General features: G+C 36.8%; 1 protein-coding gene across 2 annotated transcripts in view; it reads left to right on the top strand.

The window, feature by feature from the left end:
* Positions 1-21979, top strand: part of FBXL2 (F-box and leucine rich repeat protein 2) — a 51042-nt gene that overhangs the window by 19033 nt on the left and 10030 nt on the right. Inside the window, exons 3-10 of one of the 2 annotated variants that reach the window (XM_064704983.1) lie at positions 8520-8574; positions 10024-10098; positions 12938-13032; positions 15223-15291; positions 15378-15473; positions 15780-15906; positions 16101-16175; positions 19322-19452. In XM_064704983.1, the coding sequence (XP_064561053.1) occupies positions 8520-8574; positions 10024-10098; positions 12938-13032; positions 15223-15291; positions 15378-15473; positions 15780-15906; positions 16101-16175; positions 19322-19452 (723 nt within the window). Of the gene's footprint in view, positions 1-8519; positions 8575-10023; positions 10099-12937; positions 13033-15222; positions 15292-15358; positions 15474-15779; positions 15907-16100; positions 16176-19321; positions 19453-21979 lie in introns of both variants that reach the window. The other variant, XM_064704981.1, reaches the window with a different exon arrangement.

Below are 21979 nucleotides of genomic sequence, written 5' to 3'. Positions count from 1 at the left end.
AAAAACAATCTGTCATCTCAGACATGATTCATTTTCCCCTCCACAAGTATCTGTATAATTAAATAGGGAAATATTTCACCCTGAATAGCTGAGATTGTTGCTTAGTGTTTGACAGTCTCAGGGAAACAGTCCAGTTTTATAATGCACATCCAATCTTTTATTTTGATTTTGGAGTGTTTTGCAAGTCTTCAAAGTCCTCTGTAGTAGTCTGCCAAACAATTACAGTTAAACTGTTTAGAATTAGAAAGAGCCAAATTGATACAAGTATGTAAACTATTCACAGATTTTAAACTGAAGGGATTCTATTTCTTATGAAAGTAAGACTTCTCTTCTGTATATTTCACAAACCTATGGTTTTTGTAAAGCAAATCCTAATATTGCCTCATAACAAGTAATTAAGTCTTTTAATTTAACCTGCCTGAAGTACATCTGTCCAAACAATTAGTGCAGAGCAGCACTAATTCACACTATTCAATATGGTGTGAATATCCTTTAAATATTTGCTAACTAGAAATGTGGAGACTAACACTGACAAGAAGCAAGCAGGAACAATGCAACAGATGACAGCATAATAGCAAATCCTGACTCACTTCTGTGGAGTCATATGTTCATTTCCAGTGGTCCTTACCTCCCAAAAAGTGATCAGAAATTACATTGAGTAAATGATCTGAATGAGCCACAGGCACAGGTCATGAACAAGATAAAGCCTTTGGAAATTGGTTAAATATTTTGATCTTTAGCTAGAAAAACAACAGAATTATAATTATTTTCGGACTATATAAGATATACAGGGTTCTTTCAGAATCCTTATGTACTTTGGCAGCAATTTAAAAAACAATATCACATCACATTATCAATGCTATTTTTGTTATAACATGATTTATGTAATGTTACAATGTATAGTCAGTTTCTCTGTTTCTTCAGACTTCAAGGCAGTGTTTGTAATTTCAAATACACACAGACAATGCAGTAAGTTGCAATTTTCTCATTAATCAGCTTTTTAAAGAAAAATTTCCTTTTATTCTGAAGAGGGATAGTGTTCTAAAACTTCCCAGTGACTTCTCTCATGTTCAGGACAGAATTTGGGCTCTGCCTGAAGAAAATGAAGGCTGAATCAATGCTTGGTGGTCAGTATACCCCCTTCATAATGTGGAGAAGGTCTCATGTTGACCTTTCTTTTACATTGCTACATGCATTGTTTGTCTGCTTATGAAATTCTTACCAAGATCAGTTCCAGATGCAAGTTTATATTTTTCAGTTCTTTGCCTCACCAGTCGGCACTTTGTATGCATTTTCTGCCTTCTTTGTATGACATACTAAACATTTGTAAATGATTATATGAACAATTCAGTTTGAAATTGGAGTAGGTAGCTGCCATCCTCTATTTTGTATTTTTAAGTGATTTGGTTTTGTTCACAAACAAGTGCCAGTGTAAGCTCAAAAAGGAATGTTTTGGGCAGCGATATTTCAGATGGAATTCCTTTAAAAATGTGAGTGAGAGGCTTGAAGTACAGATGCAGAAAATTTCACACTAGTGCTCTTGTATACTGTGTTAATGAGGAAGAGGAGGTGTGGAAATGGAAGTGGGCTCTTATTGTGTCAAGGTGCTAAGTAAACTTTGTGAATTTTGAAAAGCAAATATTTTCTTTAATGTTTCTGCTTGAGGTTTCCTTATAAATGAAGTGCTTTGGCTTTACTTGGTTCAAGTTACAAGTATTATCTCTCAGTAAGAACATGCTTGTGATAAAGGATTAGTCACACTGGAACAAACAAAACAAAAGTAAAGTATTTGAAGGAGGAGTAACAGCTGAAAGGAATATAGCAGTGATTTTCACAACCTTTGGAATTGTACTTTACCATTTATTTTGTTTCATTTTTTCTTTTATTTGCTACTAAACCTCTCTTAGGAATCTCATATTTAGTGATGACTTAAGTCAGTGTAGGGCTTTATTTACCTTGAAACTGGAGTTTATTTAAACTCAGTCTCTTAATTTGCTCATTATCAGAACTAAATGTTCAGAAGTATTAGTGATATAGTGCAGTCTGGTTTTTATATGTAGGCAGAGGGGGAAATGTTCTTCCTCACTTCCATGTGAAAAGTGCCATCGAAGAACAAAAAGGCAGTCAAAAGATACTCTTGCTTTCTAAAAAGAAAAAAAAATTCTTAAATATTGATACTAGACAGTTTAAATAGAAAACCATACATAAAAATACCTGAGACTTTTTTGTCTGTAATTCATGAAGTACTTACAGAAGAGGTGAACATTATTATCTGTGTTTTCATGATGCAAACACAGACATCAGGAAGAGAAGTCTTTTGTTAAAGGTCATCCTCCAGGCCAGTAGCAGAGCTACAGTTTGGATCAGATCTACTGAATCCTACTCCAGCAACTAACCAAGGCACAGAACACCTGTGGTTTATGGAGCGTCCCTAAACTGCATGTCACCAGTGCATCATGTTATTTATCCACTTCTCTAGCTTGGCACTAATGTGCAGGGTGGGTATGGTGGATTTTTGGCTGCTTGGTGCCCAGATTATAATCCCTTCACTCCTGAGAAAAAAGAGACTGTAGGATAGTTGGAATGGCCAGTGGGTTGTATTAGGGCTGTGGGCTGCAATTTAAACCACTATGAACTAATCATTAGGCTGACTGCTTTTATTTAGTAAGATGTGTTCTAGTTGCCAAATTTGTACTTCATAAAATCACTTCATAAAAATAAAATCTATATTAAAAAATTATAGACTAGCTGAGGCTGGAAAATTAAACAGAACTGGCCCTTTTTGAATTTATCATTGGGCATTTTGTTTCAGATACTGAGTGTATCTGAAAAGGTTGCTATTGTGTTGTTATATTTGATCATACTTTACAAATAAATGAAACTCATTTTCAAAGCATGAATAATAGGATCCACTTGTCTTGCAAGTAACATGTAGACCATAAAAGGTTAGATGCTGTCCTTTCTAAAATGAATCCAGAAAAGCTGATTTCTGTTGCAATGGAAAATAGATGTCAGACATCCTGTAGTTAGCCTAGTATTTTGCATTTGCCAATACTTATGTCAATGTTCTGTAGTAATAAGTACTTTGGTGAAAGAAAAGGAGGTTTGGCTTGTAAAGAAGTGGTTTTTGCATTTTTACTGTAAGACTTTCTATGGAGATCACCTGAGAAAGATCTGAGTTGTTTACAAGTGGAAACAGCAGAGTTAAATTACTGGAGAGTTTTGGAGCACATAACAGAGTTCCTAGTTGAAGTGCTTTACTTTACAAAATAGCTCATCCACAGTGAAAATGGGTTTGTTTTAATAATTGACCTGCGTTAGATGAGTCAATGTGAGCTTTGTGTAGCAATTGGTGTTCCTCAGTCTTTTGCTATTGAAACAGTCCTGGCAGATAATATACTTGTTTTTTTGTAGAGAATAGTCAAATTTCTTAAGATTTAAATGTGCCTCGCTGTTTATCTTTCCAGGACAAGTGTTATTTTGTAGTTTTATTGAATGAGGTATTACAGGATTTAGCTGCAAAGTTGGTGAAGTTCAGAAGTACACTAGCATTAACTTTGCTAATTTAATCATATAAATAGATGTTTATTTGTTGAACTTAATATTCATTAAAGATTCTGCTTTTCTGAATTAAGGCTATGAGTTATTTCTCTTACCTGTATGTTTTCTAGCATATTTTTATTCTAGTGTTTGTACACACTCTTGGACTACACTTAACCATGAGATGCCTCATACCTCAGTAGGATGTTTGGAAAAATGGAGGACAGAAGGTGAAGAGAAACCTTCCATGTATAAAGATTTGTGAATATGGTTTCTATCTGCTAAGTATGACATTTTAGAAGAAATAAAAGACAGGTTTCTGTGATGGTTATCAGACTTTGCCACTATGTGTGTTCAGACTCAATTAGTGTTCCCAAATAGTGAACTAAGAGTGTCTGATGCCCATCTCCACTGTTGCTTGGGCATGCATGGAGAAAATGCTGAGAAAAACTACTAAAAAAAGGAAATCAAAGCTGTGGAAGCTGTACTTTGTCTCCCTGATACTTTTTCCATGCACATAGGTTTTATTCCTCCGTATTCACACTTTAGTGTGAACAGATTTGCTATGCAAGGAATTGTACAAGTCAGTAGGAAATCCATAGTCTAAAGTGCGAAAGACATAACAGATTTGTTGTGTGCATGTTTTGTAACAACTGGACAATGTGGCAAAGTTGAAAGGATCTTCTAAGCAAGTTATCTACTTGATGTGCTGTCTTAAGTGAGACATTTCTCATCCTTATTACTTTGGTTTTCATTTTGATAAAGTTTGTTATTGTCCTTGTGTGCAAAGCCACTATAAATTTAAACAGCATGAAAATCAAAAGTTCTGGTTGTGGAATTCCATTCACAAGTCAGTTGTAAACAAACCCATATCTTAGGTTTTTAATGAAGTTTTTTAGAAATTACCTGATGTTTCTGTCATACCAAATTCTGGGTCTAAGGCCAGAATTTCTAGGAAGTAAAGTGTCTATGTGTGATACTCACTGCATGCATCTCATTACCCATTTTTTATCAATCCTTATAGCATTGTATCAAAATATCTACAATGTGTAATTGCTGGGGTATTACTTCAAAAGCTTATTCTTCATGTGATCAAGTGTGGAAGGGCCTTACAAAAGCAAGAGAGAAGCAGTTTGACTCTTGCACAAATTGATCTCTTCCTCTGTAGGAGGTACACTGTACAGTGTTGGGGTTTTGAGAAATAGCTTGTTTCTTTCTGTTGCCCCTAAGGGAAGGAAACAATGTTAGGAGTCAGCTGTCTCTGTGTTTGGAAAGACATTGGGCAGTCTATTTATAGCACAAGAGAAAAAAAAAAAGCACATGTGGAAATACATGGGAAGATGCTGGAGACTGTAGATAACCACTTCCTGTCAGCAGAACCATATAAATTGAAGTGAAAGTGTCTCAAAAAGGTGACCTAGAAGGTCTGTGGCCCTCTTATGCTGAGTTTTGGTGAGTCTTGAGTATCAAGCAAATTCCAGAGTGGGAGCATTTGAACCTAACTGCAGCACTTTTAAGCAGGCAAGAAATGGGTGAGATTCTGTAAGATTCTTGTCTGATGCTGTGTCAAAAAGGCCTGAAATGGCTTTGAAAATGGGGATAATGAAATCATACTTCATGTCTGTGTACAGCCTTGTTGATACTAATTAATGCTGCACATGCTTCTGATGTCTACATTTGAAGAAGCATACTGAAAAAGTAATGGGCAGAGAAAAGGAGATTTAAAGAACTGAAGTAAAACAACTGTTAAAATAGGAATTGAAGATGACATGATAAGTGACTTTTAAACTTGGTGAGGATAAAGTATGAACTGCTAAAGCACTCTTTAATTTGGTGAAGAAAAGTAGAAAACAGCATAGAGCTGGAAGTCAGACATTCACCTTGGAAATAAGGGAAACATTTTGACAGAGTGATTAACCAGTGGAACAAACTACCAGAGAAGGTGATGATTTTCCATGTCTTGAAGACTTTCAAATAAAGAATAGATCCTTTTCTGTAAGTTAGGCTTTAGCCAAATGCTCATTTGCCATGAGGGAGTTGGGGAACTCTGAGCTTGTACAACTCTTTGTGCCTTTGGCATGAAGCTGATGTGTGCTGCAGGGACTGTTAACATTGAAAGGTCTCCAAGGCCAAACTCATGAGGCACGTGTCCAGAGTGGTGTGTGCCTGGGGATGAAAAGGCTTGAAGGGCTCCAAGTGTTGGTAAGTGTATTTTCCTTCTTGAGCTCAATACAGGCGAACTATGGAGAATTGAATAGCCTGGGACACTAGAGCTCAGACCGCATGATCCTAAACGTTACTGTGAATTTATTAACTCCATTTCCATTTCCTTGTGTTAATACATGCCAAAGACTGAAGTGGAAATGAATCCTGCTGCTGGCTGCTTCCACCTACGTAGCTGTGGTCATAGAGGACAGAAGTGCTATACAACCAGCAGCTGCCCTGCTTGGTAGTTTTTTCCACTTTTTAAAATTGCGAGTGTCTGCTGATGGTCCTTCACCCAAATGCCAGACAATGTCACTGTCTGTTCCCATCTCATTTTGTTGGTTGCATTTAAAGTCTTTAAAGAGACTCTGAAGTCTTTTAAAGACTTGAAATGGCTTTAGACCTCAGTCTTGTGCCTTCTTGACCAGTTTTCCTGACTGGCAAGGATTTGCTGGGAATTCTGTGGGACTGCAAGGAGACAAGCAAGTGCATGTTAGTGGTACACATGAAAGACTGTATTGTGGAGGGTAAATAAATAGAAAAGCATGGAAAAAAGTGTTTTCAAGCACATATGCAAGATGCTTCTTTGGAATTATAAAGGCACTTACTGGCATCTCTTGCCTATTGTACTGTATATAAGTGAAGGGTAATAATTGTGCTTCTGATTGCTGGCAATGCATCTTAATGTTGTTACCTGTTTTGATGGGGACAACTTGGGCTGCCTTGCAGGAAAGGTTCTTCTCTAGAACAAAACCAAAAAAAACCCTAAAAGCATCACAAATATTTACGCTTGCTAAAATATTTCTTCTCTTAATATAGAATACCCACTTCCAATTTTTAACTTTTTGAAAAGTCACTTCATACAGAATGAAGCAAAAATAAATACATCTGTTCTCCATTTGGTTTTAGTTTAACTTCTTTTTTTAGCAGAAATCCTGCATCAGCGTTAATCTCTTAACAGCAATAAACAATGAAATGTGAAGATAGACTGCCAGACAACTCAAGAGTGGTGGGGGTATATAAAACCCTTTCCTTAACATTTTACAGTTTCCTCTGTTGTTTGTTGTTTTGGTAGAACTGGATACCTCACTTCTAAAGCATGTCACATTCTTATTTAAACAAGAGTATTGTGTCACAAGTTCTTTCATTTTACAAATAGCATGGAAATCTGTCTTTTGTGCTTCTGTAAATCTGAGATAACCCTCAGGTTCCACTCTCACAGTGGTTCTGTGAGGAAGCTTCTGCAAACCAGGAAGCTTTTGCAGCTCTCTCTTGTGTAATCTTGACAATCTCATCTGCTGACATTTCCCTCATGGTAGGGAGAAGGTGATGTCAGAAGAGGGTTCCTGGTAGGGTGCTGATATTTATGCTGCTCTTAAAAGAGAGAGAACACTTTTCATTGTTTACCTGAACAGTCCAGCGATTTTCTGAGCACATTATGTACTGTGTGCATTCAATGCTGCTAAGTTTCCTGAAGTGGACAGGCCTCAGAAAGGATGTTCAAATGTCAAAATAGATGCTATCAAAATAAATGTTATTGGCAGGATTTTATAAACTGTTTCATGGCTTCTGAAAGTATCTTTCCTTCTGTTTGCTTGACTGTTAGTTTTTTTGAGAAAGTATATTGCTCTAATGTAAAGAAGAGAAGAAAAACTTTCCAGGTGTCGAATGAAATATTGGAAGACTACTATCTGAAGTGATCATAATAAATGTCCAGAAGGTTGTTATGTTTAAGAAGTACTTTCATTGCATTTTTAGCTCTTACCACAGCTAAAACAGTGCTTAAGATGTAGGCATCCATTTTGAGCTCTAGCTTCAGATTTGCATTTGAAAAACATTAAACAGAATGTTACATGATTAAATTCCACATCTCTTACCAATTGCTTGCTCCTCAATGTTAATATCTAACTATAATATGAAATTGTTCTTATTAGTGGTCATGATTTTGATCACTGAAAAAGTTCCTTGGCAATCAGGTAGCAGTTTATCAGTGAATTACAGGAACATCTTTCATATATTTCATAGCTTTCATTCCCAGTAATAGGAAATTATTTTTAATGGGATCTATATTTTATGATTAAGCTAATTATTTCTTTTTCACTGAGAACATTCTCTGATGCTTGGAAATAGTATTTAGCAAAATTCATTTTGACAGTGAAAAATTTCTTTCTGTAAACTATTAGAGTTGACAAACCTGAGAAATTGGTTCCCTGATCAGAATAGTAAATCTGAATTTTCTGCTGTAGTTGTCTCTTGTAGAGTAAATTTTTTAAAAAAATTTAGACTTGGTAGTCCCTGTGAATCCTTTCACAAATTTGGGTCATTGTCCCTTGTATTAATACTTAGATTCTTGAACTTGGATTTATCTATGTGTTATCTGTTTCTTACTCTTCACCAACCTCTGAAATTTTCATCAGTATTTGTGTAAATGATTTCTTTAATTGTAACACAATTAAAGGAATATAAGCTAGTTTCTCCGAATTAAGAAGAAAAAATTATCTGTTATAGTAGGGAGAGGGAACAGAAAATAGATTTTCAGAAGCAGCACCTGCTGGGTTCTCATATGTTGGTGTTGACTGTCTTTAGATGATAGCTATGATATTATTCTGTAAGTCTCAATAACCAAAGATAATTTGGTAAAACACTCATATAGCAGTTAACCTGTTTCTTGTGTAACTGGTGTCTTTCCATAGAACCAAAGAAACATGAATACATACAGTAGTTGGAATTTATAATTAAACATTTTAATTGTAGTTGTTTCCCTTTCTTTCTAGAATATTTTCTTTCTTGGACATAGTTACTTTGTGTCGCTGTGCACAAGTTTCCAAGGTATGTATTTCTCTTGATTTTTTTGTTGTTCCCTATGCCATTCTCTTAATTACATCCAAATCATGGGATTCATTGCAATCTGCTTCCTGTTAAAAAAAAAAATTCTCAGTCTCTTAGCTTATTAAAGCAATTAAGCAGCAGTCCCAGTTTTGTACGTAGGTGTGGGCATGGATGCTGTGTCTGGGAGTTCTGGCTAAAGGCTGTGGAAAAGATATCCAGTCCTGTTTGCTCTGTATCTGGAGAAGGAATAAGCCCAGTTTGGCATAATGGCATTTGCTTTTTATAAAACATGTGGCTATATAACACTATTTTTCAGGTGTAATTGCTGCTTAAAATTCCATGTAGTTTGGTTAATGTGCACCATGTGTCTAAGAAGTAGATCCATCATTTTCTTGCCAAGTACAAAAGTAGATGGATGTTAAGTAGATGGGCTACTAGTGGAGGAAAAAGGTACATGCAAGATATTAGTGAAAGCATGCTAAGTTCTTGTGTTTAGCTTGTCTTCATTTTTTCTTCTTGAAATAAAATGAATAACACTCCATATCTACATCAACTGCATACAATCAACTATATTGTTATACAACATAAATGAACTTAATTTCATATTTTTCTTCCTCCTCTTACAGTTGGGTTTGGTTTGGGATTTAATTGGTTGGTTGATTTAATGTGTAATTGTGTAATTGTTTCATTCTTTACCCATATCACTCTGTCCTGCAACTTCAGTAAGTCTCGTGAGTCAGGTAGCATCACGTTTCATCTAAAACCTATAAAACTGCATAAGAAACTGCAAAGTGATTGAATAAATTCTATCTTTCTCTGAAAACTTGTCAGTTGGATGTGGTATTCTTTTTTCTCTCATTTTCTGCACATATCTGTGTTTCTCTGGCTTCTTAATTCTGCTTTACTTTGAACAACTATTGCTTTGACAGTGAAGGACAAGCTCTCAAAGCTCTCAAACATGTACATGTAACTTAGCAGATGGAAAGGAAAGGCCTGATCCTAATAGTGGAAAGTCAGCAGTTTTCTGAAAGGTTGCTGTTTTCTCAGAATAGTAACTAGTGAGGTTGAGGAACTGTGGTTTTATTGAAAGGAATCTCATCTGCAGCTATTTTTTTTCCATTTAGATGTAGCAAAAGTAACTAATTAGAAAACTTTACAAAAGATTTTTAAGAGTGGAGGGTTAACTCTTTCTGTGTATGTGCTTTGCATTTAATATCTTGCTTTGCCATATGTTTTGTAGCCACAAGTTAACCTTTGATGTATAATCAATTTAGGAGATTTGAGATTAATTTCTTCAAATTCAATGTTTTTAACTATGTATGAGTACTAATATCTACAATTTTTTTAAAATGCTACCTGAAATTGTCAAGTTTGTAATTGCATTACTGAGAGGAAAATGAAGGGAGCAGGCAGTGGCAGTAATAAATAAACTTTATTTGTTTTCTGTAGGCATGGAATGTTTTAGCTCTGGATGGAAGCAACTGGCAAAGAATAGACCTCTTTAACTTCCAGACGGATATAGAGGTTAGTGTCTTTTTTCATTTTTAGGGTATTTTTTATTCCTATTGAGATGTTGAAGAGCATAGCCCATTTCGAGTTCCCTGCATACTGTGCTTGTTTTCACACATTTTAAAGACTAAGATCACAAAAATAGCACTGTGAAGGAGCAAATGAAAAAGAACTCTGTATTTGCCTTTTTTTTTCCTGGATGTGTGTTTCAGTTTTGGTTGCCAGCTGTGTATCAGATGATTTTCATATATCATATACATATAAGGCTCTAGAAATTCAAGCCTGCTCATTTCCAGAAAGGAAAGGTGTAAACGGTGCCTCTGGATGGAGTGAGATTCTTGGAATTGCTTTTACAATCTAGAGGGTAGTTTTGCTAGTCCCAAATCCTTCTATGAGGGGGCCATCTAGTGCTGGAAGCTCACTGGGCACTTGGCTACAGCATTTGGAGATTGAAGCATTAAAATGCTGGACAACTTTTCTTACTGCAGGCTTGCCTAGATTTGATTTGTGTGTATCTGATTACCATTTTATGACCATTTGTTTCATAAGGTTTAAACCTTGTGTGAATGCAGGAACATGTGAAATAAAGTCCTTTCCAGTGTGTAATGAAAGGTTTAAGGGCAAGCTTGTCTTCTGTAAGAAAAACATGTCTGCATTAATGCTATTATAGATGTGCATAACAAAATAAAATATGACATCTGAAAATGAAGAAAAAAAATTTGTGGGGAACAAAAATTCCTTGATTCAGTCTGAACTGCTTTATTATTTGTTGATACAAATTAAATGTAGACTACAATAATAGATTTGCTTCTGTATTTTATGTTTTAACTGCTTAGTTGCATGAATAAAATCCAGATGTGTTTCATTTGCTGTATTTTGCTAACCATGGTACAAACTGTTCCTAAAGTTTTACAGTAACATAGAAAGTAAGTTTTTTTCACCACTCTTTTAAAACTTTATTGCCCACTCCTGTGCTCTGCTTACCTTGAACAAGAGGATCTTGCAGAGGTAGGAGAAAGATTTTTGGCATCTGCCACAATCTAAATGTGGCAAAGAAGACTTGGAGCTTTAATGTCATGTTTTCAGTTGCCCTTAATCTTGTGTTCCTCATTTGCTAAGAAATAAAGTAAAACCCCACAGGTCTGCAGTCCTTCCTGTTGAAAGGCCATTTCTGTGTTTGCAGTCATTTTGGTATTTAGAAACACAGAATTGTATTTTCAAGTTTTCAATATTTTTGTCCTATATTTTACCTAGTGGTGTTGCCCTCTGAGATGCTGAGATATTTGTAACATGGGATTCAGGAGAAGGAATGAAACTAAGTTATGATGTCCTGTTGCTATAAAAAGCTGTTGTGGTTTGGAGCAATTCAGTTACTTCAGTATATTGTAATTAAGTACATTTGTAATACATAACTCTTAAATTTACTCATAAAAGTGTGTTCAGCAAGAAATTATTTCACAAATATCTTCAACAAAGGAGTTTGACATTTGGTGTCTAAGAACTCTTTTTAGCTGTTTTAGCATCATATTTTTTTGTCTGTGAATTTAGGACAGGTAAAAGTTCCCAACTATAATTGGCAACTTTGTGCTTAGTTGAACGTTGTGCTGATTGGTGATTTTTTAGTCACTACTTCATCTGAGAATATCAAATTATGAAAAATTAGGTTTTGTGAAACTTTTTTTAAGACTTCCCATGGTAGAGAATAAAGTGAGGGAGGGACCCCTATAAAAAGGTGTTTTTTTAAAATCAAAAATGTGTGATCTTGAATTTAAACATACCTTATGATTTCTTGGTATGTGGAACTAATTGTAAGCTGGGGTAGGTTGAAAAACTAGTTTTTTTGAGTGAAAAATTATTCAAACAGCTAAATGCATTTGAATGCACAAAAGTTGTCCTCTTTAGCATGCTGGATTTTGGGAGGTTTTACATGATTAAAGAAATAAATGAGTTTGGGAAAACTTGGGAAAACTTTCTTTGAATAATTCTTTAGGATTTGGCTTTTTTCTGCAATGTAAATTTAACTTGCATCATATATTATTCATTGAAGAAGTTATTCTTACAGTAAAGGTATTTGGCCTTTGCTGAGAAATAATACTGATTAATTGAAAAGCTTAAAAAAATTAAACCAGATTTTCAGTTTCTTTGTTTTGGTGTATATTCTTTGGAGTGATAAGATAAGCAATGTTGCTTATGGACCAAGAAACAAGCTCTGATAAGAAAATATTTTCCCATAGTGATGGCCAGGACGTTAGTATTAGAGAAGGACAATAAAATGTAACAACATGACAACAAAAAATCCACTGGCCTGTAATTCTACACATATTTCTTCTTTCAAAAAATAAAGGGAGAGGAAAAAATGCACAGTGCTATTAGGGATTAGTCCTGTTGTTGCTGCTCCCACCAAGGTGTTTGGCACCTTTCAGTTGCAAGCATCCCTGGGCAGGAGCTGTGAAACAGGGAGTTGCTGGAGGCTGTTGAGTGGCTGGGACCCTTGAGGAGTGGCCAAGCCTCCCATTGCTCCTCTGGGGCAGTTCCCTACCCATCTGAGAAAACTTGAAGATCATTTTAGTCATCTTAATGGGTAGGGTCTGCTGTGACAAAAAGTCGAGCTGTGTGTGATTGAATGAAAAAAAAGAAGAAAGAATTAATATTGAATTGGATAGTACCTGAGTGTGAGTGGAGATTCCCAACAGGTAACTGTTCTTTCTTAAAGCAGAAAAAGAAGTTCAAAGAGTTACAGTTCTTAGTATAGTGGGGTGTAGCTGGTCTAGTCTTAACTCCTGGGATTTTTAATTTGGTTAGAGTATTGTGTCAGAATAAAACTCAGCTAAATCTTCCTTTTATTTGGTTTAAGGGTCGTGTTGTGGAAAATATATCAAAAAGGTGTGGTGGCTTCCTGAGACAGCTTAGTCTGAGAGGATGTCTTGGTGTTGGAGACTCCTCTTTAAAGTAAGTAAAATCCTTGATGGAGACATCACTTGTTTCCTAATGTGTGCACCAACTGCAATTGGATTACTGTTATGTCTGTTTGTATTTCTGAGTCCTGACTGATGAGCAAAGTGGGATATTTAGGTAAGTACTAAATATCTTAGTATTGACTAAATGAGACATCAGTTTGAGATCAAAATGTAGCTTCTGTGATTTTCTGGCAATGAACTAAGAAATGAAAGCTTGTGCTTTTCCGAAGCGTGGCTTTTTCTTTCACGAGGATTATGTTGATATTGCTTCATTTTCAAGTGGTTAAAATGTTTTCAGACTTTACTCTGGCTTCCTTCAATAGTCATAGTATCAAGATTGGTGGTAATTTTATTGTTTATCATCTAGTCTGTACAAGAGGTGACCCTAGAAATAGGAGGAAGGATAAAGACTGGTACCTACATTGAGTGCTTTCAAAATCAGGAAAGATCTGGAATTCTTGTCTGGGTCAAAATAAGAACAGGCAGGTGACAAGAACATCGTGGGAGGCTCTAGAGAGGACAGTGACCCTTCTTTTACACGGGGTATGAACTGAACTGTGCAGTTTGGTCCCAGAAGAATGTTTGAATCCATATGAGCTTTTTCCAATGCAAACTGTTTAGCCAGGTTCTTGTGGATATTTCTGTGAGTATTTAAACCCTAAGATCCTACCTCCAGCTGGAGGTGGGGCACCACAAGCCCTTTAGGGCTCAAGTAACATTTGGAGGAAGTCTTGGGGTCTGGCTTTTTGCAGTTATGCTTTCCTCCTCTCTCCCTGGAGCCTGGGCTGGATGGTGTTCAGTCTCAAGTACTGTGGCCATTCTCAGGTGGAAAATATAAGCACAAAGATTTTATCAGTGGGCATTAAGCTACTGTCCTGTGACCTTTAGCTATTTCTAAAATTTATAAGTCAATTCTTTAACTTTTGCCTCTAAGAGTAAATTCATGCAGCATTAATTTTCAGATACTTGTTCTGAAAGTGATTTTTCCTGTAAGGCTTTTTGCATTGAGTTGTTTCTACATCTATTAGTTTTGTGGGCAATACTAATCTCTCTATTTATCTTTCTTCTACGTTTACTTTTGAGTAAAATAGCCAATTACTGATGTAGGTATTGGCCATGTAAGCACTGAATGCTTGTGGCAGGTCTGTCAGGACGTGCCCCATGCTTAAATCTCAGGCAGTTTGCTGTTCCTCCAAAGTGTAGCATCTTTCCAAGTGATTTGAAGAGTGTCTTGATTGTAAATCTCCCTCCAGTATATGAATTTTGGAATAGCTGTTTTGAGTATTCAAGTGGAAACTCTCACCAGTATAACTGCTTGCTGGGTTTTTTTTCCATTGTTTGCAACCCATGCTGTAGAGCCAGAAGTTGTTACCAGCTGAGGGTGTAGTCAGATCTGTTAACCAGGGCAAGCCTCCAGACAAAACTGTTTTTGTGTGTTTCCTTCCCTCCTGCCAATAAAATCCATGCAGCTGAAGGAAACATGGGCATAAAAACAGTGTTCTGAAATGCAAGGTAGCTGTAAATATTACTTTTCACAGCTGAAAAGAAAATGTATTTATTTCTTCAGACTAATTAGTATGATATATACAAGCAGTAAAATACCTCCAGTCATCCTTAAAGTTCATACCCAGTAGTGCACACTGGTGCTTTTTAATTTTTGAAATAATTAAGAAGCAATTTGCAGCCTACAGGGCATTCCACTGGTAGTTCAATAGACTTAGGTCACCCTTGCTATTGTACCAGGTGTGTCCCTTTCCGTTTGCTGTGGGAGCAAGCTCCTTATTAGGACTTGCAAAGGCTTCAGTAATGAGATGTGCAAAAACTCTTCCCGGAAGCCTAATGTTTAACTGATGTAACACTTGAAGCTTTCTGTTTGTGCCCTTTGAGTTTTTGTTACGGTATTTGCAGCGAGTTCTGGCTGATACATGACAGAAATAAGCACTTGCCCAAGTGGTGTTTGAGAGAGAAATGGCACTTTCCTAAGGCCAGGAGCTTGCAGTAGGAGAAGGAAGAAGCAACCACTGAGACAGATGTGTTTGAAGCACGCTTTGCAGTTACTCTGTGCCTTGAAGATGAGGCTTTTTGGCCAAGGTGGGAGGAGGTACAGGTGGGACAGAGCGCGCTCTAGTGACTGCCTTGCGCTCGGGACATTTTACTGATTCAGCTTTTTGTTGTGCTGTAGGACCTTTGCGCAGAACTGCAGAAACATCGAACACTTAAATCTGAATGGGTGCACAAAAATCACTGACAGGTAAGTCAAAGAGGTTTTTTGATTGATGGGAAAATTTGGAAAAAGAAGTAGCTGAAGGTATTTTTAGTGTGTCTGCTGTTTTGCAGCACGTGTTACAGTCTTAGCAGATTCTGTTCCAAGCTGAAACATCTGGATCTGACATCCTGTGTGGCCATCACAAACAGTTCTTTAAAAGGCTTAAGGTAAGAAGATTCAGTGTTCTGTGTTAAAGAAAAGTGTTTAAAGAGCTGTTCAGCATTTAATGAAGTTAAAAAATTGGTGCTGAACCTTTATACTGTGAATCAGCACGGGCTGTATTCTATATCTAAGGCTTCTGGGGTGTAGACTGTGGTGCTTGTGTGTGGTCTTTTCTCATGACTTTTCTGTGGAGGCCTGGCACAGTCCACTGGCTATCATTAATTTCTAACAGTGTGTTTAATTTGGGTTTCCCACTGTTATGACTATTTGAAGGCTGGATTTAACTTTATGTATTTTTTTAATTCTCCCAGTGAGGGTTGCAGAAATCTGGAACATTTGAATCTTTCCTGGTGTGATCAGATTACGAAGGATGGTATTGAAGCACTGGTGAAAGGGTGTAGTGGACTAAAAGCTCTATTTCTTAGAGGTTGCACACAGGTACATAATTGCTTGGGTGATCCTTTAGGAATAAAATTTTATTTTGGGTTTTTGAAATCTCCATGAATTAAAAATGTCGTTTTTGTTATAGTATTTTGTTCAATATTGCAAGATGTGTACAGTTTTTGGGCTGCTTTGCTGTGCTTTTAATTTCTTGTTTCTTTTCCTATGTCCAATTTAATTACTAAATACAGTTAGAAGATGAAGCATTGAAACACATTCAAAATCACTGTCATGAGCTTGTAATCCTGAATTTGCAATCGTGTACAGTAAGTATTTGAAGCTTCCAAAGGTACATTCTCCAGAAATCAGAAATAATTTTGAATGCTAATCAATTGATCTGCTATACACTTAAGTAAGATAGTTATTTTCTGGAGTTTACAGGATTTTGTGTGAAATAGTATCTTTAAATGAGCTGGCTGTTTCTACAGCTGAGTTTTGACTTGAAGTGTTGGGTTATTTTTTCCCCCTTCATTACATCTTCTACGTGTGGTAAGCTCTGGAGTAAGAATTAACTGCATTAATTCAATTTTCATGAACTGTGTAGCATTTTGGTCTATTCATAATTCTAAGGTTTCTAATGGAGCAGAAGTCATGTTCTGGGCTGCATAATAGAGAGTAAAAAGTAATGGCATCATAACTGAAGATGATTCAGAACCATCTAAGTGGCAGAAGGGCATGCCTTTCCAATATTAATGGAGAACACATTCATTAGTCATGAAATGTCTGGGAATAATTCATGTACTTTTAATTCTACTTAAAGAACACAAATTTTCTTTGCTCTGGTTTATATTGGCTTTTCATTGTTTCTGATGTGACGTTTCAGGAATGGGAAAGGCCTTCTTTTAGATTTTAAATATAACTAAGTCATTCTTTCCCTGCAAGTAAGCCTTAAAAGATATTGAAATCAATTAGAATTTCGGTGTTTCAGTTATGCAGAGTTGAATAATGAAATTATGGTTTTGTTTGTTTTTGAAAAGTTTTCTAGTTTTATTGCTAAAAGGTATCATAAAAACCTGCAAACCTTTCAAATCTGTTTTACAGATTGTTCTAGAATGAATGTGGCATGGGAACATTTTTTGTTAAGATTGAACCTAATAGATTTCTTTAAAGTGTTGAATATTTTTGAGTGTTAGGGATTATTTAAAGTTACTTTAAAATTGCAGAAAATAAGAACAATAAGAATACAAAGCTTGAGCTTCCATGATACAGATGTTTAGTGAAAGAGAATTTTTCAGTGTGAATGTAGGTGCCTACTGAAGCCGGGCACTGAAAGAGAACGGCAGTGAAGTTCCTTCTTTTGGTCAGAACCACACATAAATAAAGTCAGCATGTAATTTCCTCCCCTTTTACACTTCCTTTTGCTGCCCTTCTCACAAGTCCTTTTTCTGTTGTGTTTTGCCCAAGACTAATGAGATATATCAAGGCCAGCCTTTTCTGACTGTTTTTATGGAAGGATCTCAAGCGGATAATCAGTTCTTATCTCTCCCACATCACAGGGGCATTGGCACAGAAGTGCACCAGAGCTTTCCTTTGGTCAGGATGTCTGTTGTTATTTAGTACAAACAAAAAATCCTCCCGAGGGAAAGTAGTTTTTCCTTTCAGTTTTCTGAGTTGCTAGTCTGTGTGTCCTACCTAATTACATGTGCTTTAAAGCTGGATTTCACTGGAGGTGTGTCCTGCTTGCTATGGCTTGGAAGCATGCTTCCAGAAGCATCCAGGCTCCATGTGATCAAAGGGATTTTTACACAGCAGGTGTCCTTGGGCTTTGTATGATCCCCACTGTAATTCTAGTGACTCTGTTTTATGGGCCCTGTAAAATGCCAGGCCAGCTCCAGCAGCTGTGGAATGAACTTGTATTAGCATTGGAAGCTGCACATCTGAAAGGTACCATGTTTAGAGAAAGATTTTAGAAACTTGCAGGGACTTGCAGGCATTTTTTGAACACTTTTATTTCCTGACAGTGATATGGGCATTGAAATCACAAGCAATTTCAGAGTGGAAAATTTTCATATATGACTTGAGGGCTTGTTATAGCAGCATAAAATTTACATAGTCCTTGCCTTCCTTTTTCCAGGAACAGCATCATGTGTATTTCTCAAAGCAAACAGAACAGTTCCAGAAAATAACATGGTTTTGGAGAGTCAAATCCAGAAGTACCTGATTTGGACAGAACTCCAAATTGTATCTTCTTACCTGTAGATTTTACAAATCCTCCTGGATCCCCAAAAAGAAAAAGAGACTTCTAATTTTCTGCTGCTAATAATTTGACTGAATTAGTTGCAAAATCTAAACTTCTGATATTAAAAAGTGCTGGGCTGGGGAGGGGGAAGCATAAGGTAATATCCCTTTGTGCCGAGCTACTGTGATTTCTCATCCTGTTTTCATCCAGGAATGGTTATTTTTGTGGTAATAGCATCAGAAATATGCTACAGTTGTATGAGCATACTCAAATAAGGGGCTTATACAAGGCTTTCTATTAAAAATACTGGAAGGTCTTTGCTATTTTTGCAAGGGTATTATTAAGCCAGGAAATAAAACAATCTGTTCCACACAGCAGAAAAATTAAATGCATAGTGTTAGGAGGAGGACTGAGAGCTTTTTTCAGAATAGAAGACTTGTAAACCAAATCTTATTTGCACACACACACAGTAATCCAGCTCCTGTTGCTATTTTGTGTGCAGCTGCAATGGGGCTATTTCTTATAGTTCCTGTTTCAGAGAAAAAACCTAATCATATTCTAAATTTGGAGTTACTCCTTACAGAAAATCTACTACAAAACGTTTTTGAGAAATTAGAAGTCCTCTTTTGAGTTAAATCTTTCATCTAAAGGGGTTGTATAGGGTAGGGCAGATCTGGCTTTTACGCTTACCTTCTGTAAAAATGGATTATGTGTAATTGTTACCCTGTAACTCTTGCTTCAAAAATTATCAGAAGGTGAAGGGTTTTGCCCTTGGGTTCTAATGCTCCAGGGAAAATCAGGCAGTTAGCTCTCTTGCTGTGAGGCTTTGAAATCTCTTTTGCACTGTTCCCAAACTTGCACAATCACTGGAACAGAAGACCTGGAGCCCACTGATATATAAGAAGTGAGCACAATTTTTAAAAAAGTGAAAAATTACAAAACAAAAAGCAAAGTGGAAGACAACAGCAAACAACTCTCACTTTGTGATTCAGACTGCCTTAGAGTAGAACTTAAAGTCTGTGGAAAAATACCTAGTTAAGTAGGAATTGTAAATGTTGATTATCTTCAGTGTTATCTTTGTATGTGGTTTCCTGACTGTATTTTTTGGTTGAAAATCCGGGTTGCCTTGGTTATATACAGTGTGACAGTAGCAGTTCAGTGGCAATGTCTTGAGTTTTGTTCTTGGATGATTACTTGATAAGGAAGTAACTTCAACCTTCTTCTGTGTTGCAGCAAATTTCAGATGAAGGCATTGTGAAAATCTGTAGAGGATGCCACAGGCTGCAGTCACTCTGTGTTTCAGGCTGTAGCAACCTGACAGATGCTTCTCTCACAGCACTTGGTCTGAACTGTCCAAGGCTGAAGTGAGTATGTCATGACTGTGTTGTATGTCAAGTTCTTACTGGCCTGATCTAAGAAATTCACTTCTGAGGATGAGCTGCATTTACAACCAGAACATTAGGTACATAAACTTGAGGGCTGGTCCTCTGTAGCTTCATATTCATGGAGTTCACTGCATATCAGAAAAGCAAGAGTTAATATATAACATATAATATATAACATATAACATATAAGATGGACCCAGCAGTTCACTTCTGTGCTTCTAGCTAAATATTTTAGGTACTAACTACAAGTGAAAAAAAAATATATAAAGCCCATTACTTTTTTAAAAGCTAAGAAGATCTGTGGTTGTGTTGTTTCTTTTGATGTTTGTACTGTGATGTGGTTTTATGCAGTCATTTGTCTTGAAAAATAGCTAAATTATATATGATTATTCTATTTATCTGATTTATTATATTTTATCTGATTATTATATTTAAAGATTTTATTATAAAAGTCCTTTTAATATGCTCTGCAGTACAGCCTGGTGTTCTTAAACTCTTAAATAAAGTGTGCTCATGTCTTGGCAAGCATGGACTGATATTTATGAGTGATGTTTTGAACATTAGGGGCTTATCAGTCAAAAATAATATAAGCTTCCACATTGGTGTAATTTTTGCAAACATATATGTTATGGTGGCCTTTAAAACCATAGCTCAGTTATGCAGCAGCTCACTGGTTATGGTGACATATTGCAGAGACAGATAATACTTCTAACTTTAATGTAGATTAAATAAAAAGATTTTTGAATGACAAATGGCCATTTATGACAGGAACATGCAGGAGTCAGAAGTTGTTATATTTAAATCACAGACAGTGGAGGAATGAGTAGTCTGTAAAAATTAGGGGATGCTGCATTCAAATTCCAGTGTACCATATGCTGACACACAGTGTTCCTTTAGCTGAATGGGTGAAAAAGAGCTTTTGTTACTGCAGAAGACCTGTCCTTAAGACAATTCCAGGCTGACAGTCCCCTTTGTGTCCCTTTCATACTTATTAGGAGCTTAGGAGCCTTTTGGCAAACTTACTGGAGTTCCCTAGAAAGCTGTGCTGTTACTGCTGGCCTTTTTCCACCATTTCGCTCATTTTCTCAATTAGCATCTCCGATGGGAAATAAAAGGAAGTCTAATCTGCTGCTAGTTGTGCAGTTCTTTCCAAGGGCAGTACAAGTGCAGCAGGAATTGTCTCAGCTTTGCTGGGAAATCTGTCAGCCACGAGGGGGAAGGCGTCGGCTGCTCTGCTCCTGTAATGAGGAGCAGCACAGGGAAGGAAAATGATCCTTTGCAGTGATTGCTGCTGAGGATTACTGCACGTTGGGAGGACAGAGGATGCAGCTGGTTACAGCTAGACTTTTGGGACCATGGATGGAAAGTACTTGATAAAAATTATGTTGGAAATCAAAGGGAAATGTAATTCCACACTTGTTCTGTACCTTCTGAATATTTCAGTGTTAAGTGTGAAAGAAAACTCTGCTGCCTCTGTTGGACTTGCTGACCCTGTCAGGAAAATTTTGAGTGTTTGCTGTGCTGTACTACTCTCACTTCAGTTCAGGATCTTGAAAGTCCTACTATGCTGCTTTCCATGATGCTGCTGCATTTCCCTGATTCAGTTGTGACCAGTCACAAGTATCTCCTTGGACAGAAACTTAGGTCAAGCTTTCAGCAGACCCTTCAGCTATATTTCTTATCTCACATCAACATACAGATATCTTGTCATCCCTCTTTACATTTGCTCTTTCAGGTGCTTGGTGCCATGGTACCATCTCTTTTTTTTTTCTTTTCTTTTTTTTCGTTTATTAGCACTTTTTAATGCTATAATACTTGTAGGTATTTTGGCAAGGCTTGTTAAGAAAAGCACCTGTGAACCATGAATGCCTTTGTCTGGGTGGGTCTGTGAAAGTCAGGATCATATTCCTTTCAGCCCCACCAGCTGCTGATTCCACAGGAGTAGGGAGGTGCTGAGTGCAGAGACATTCCAGGTGTGCCCAAAAAGCAGCTGTAGGCAATGAATGCAACTCAGTCTGACTCAGAGAACATTTCTTCATAAGAGTAGAGAATCCCTTTGAATATCATTTTGTCTCATCAACTCCTATGTTACTTTTTCACAAGTCACTGGGTGGGAAATTCATGTCAGCTGTAACAGGAAAAAAGAACTCTCTGTATTTAAGCACAATCACTAAAACAAAAGCAAAAATTAGAACTTTGCTCATTATTTCCATGCTACCCAATGCTGTCCCACCTGTTTTTTTCATTCTGGGGCCTGATTAATGCAGCATGTGTGATTACAGCTCACTCCCCATTCTCCTTCTCTATCTACACACCCAATTTCAGGACAGCTAGAGCTGCTTATTTTCTGTTTTCTTATTCCTCTGTTTCTATAGTTGTCTTTTCACTGGGTGTGCAGGAAGTAGTATCCTCACTATTTTAGGTGTCATTGCAGATGTCATTGCCTATCCACCCCCCTTTAAAGTCAGCCATGTAATGAGATGGGGTTTGTAGCAAGTAATTGATG

This window comes from Zonotrichia leucophrys, chromosome 2 (genome assembly GCF_028769735.1).
Source record: "Zonotrichia leucophrys gambelii isolate GWCS_2022_RI chromosome 2, RI_Zleu_2.0, whole genome shotgun sequence".
NCBI classification, from domain to species: domain Eukaryota; kingdom Metazoa; phylum Chordata; class Aves; order Passeriformes; family Passerellidae; genus Zonotrichia; species Zonotrichia leucophrys.
Note: the sequence above shows the minus strand (reverse complement) of the source record. Positions and strands in the feature narration are given on the sequence as shown.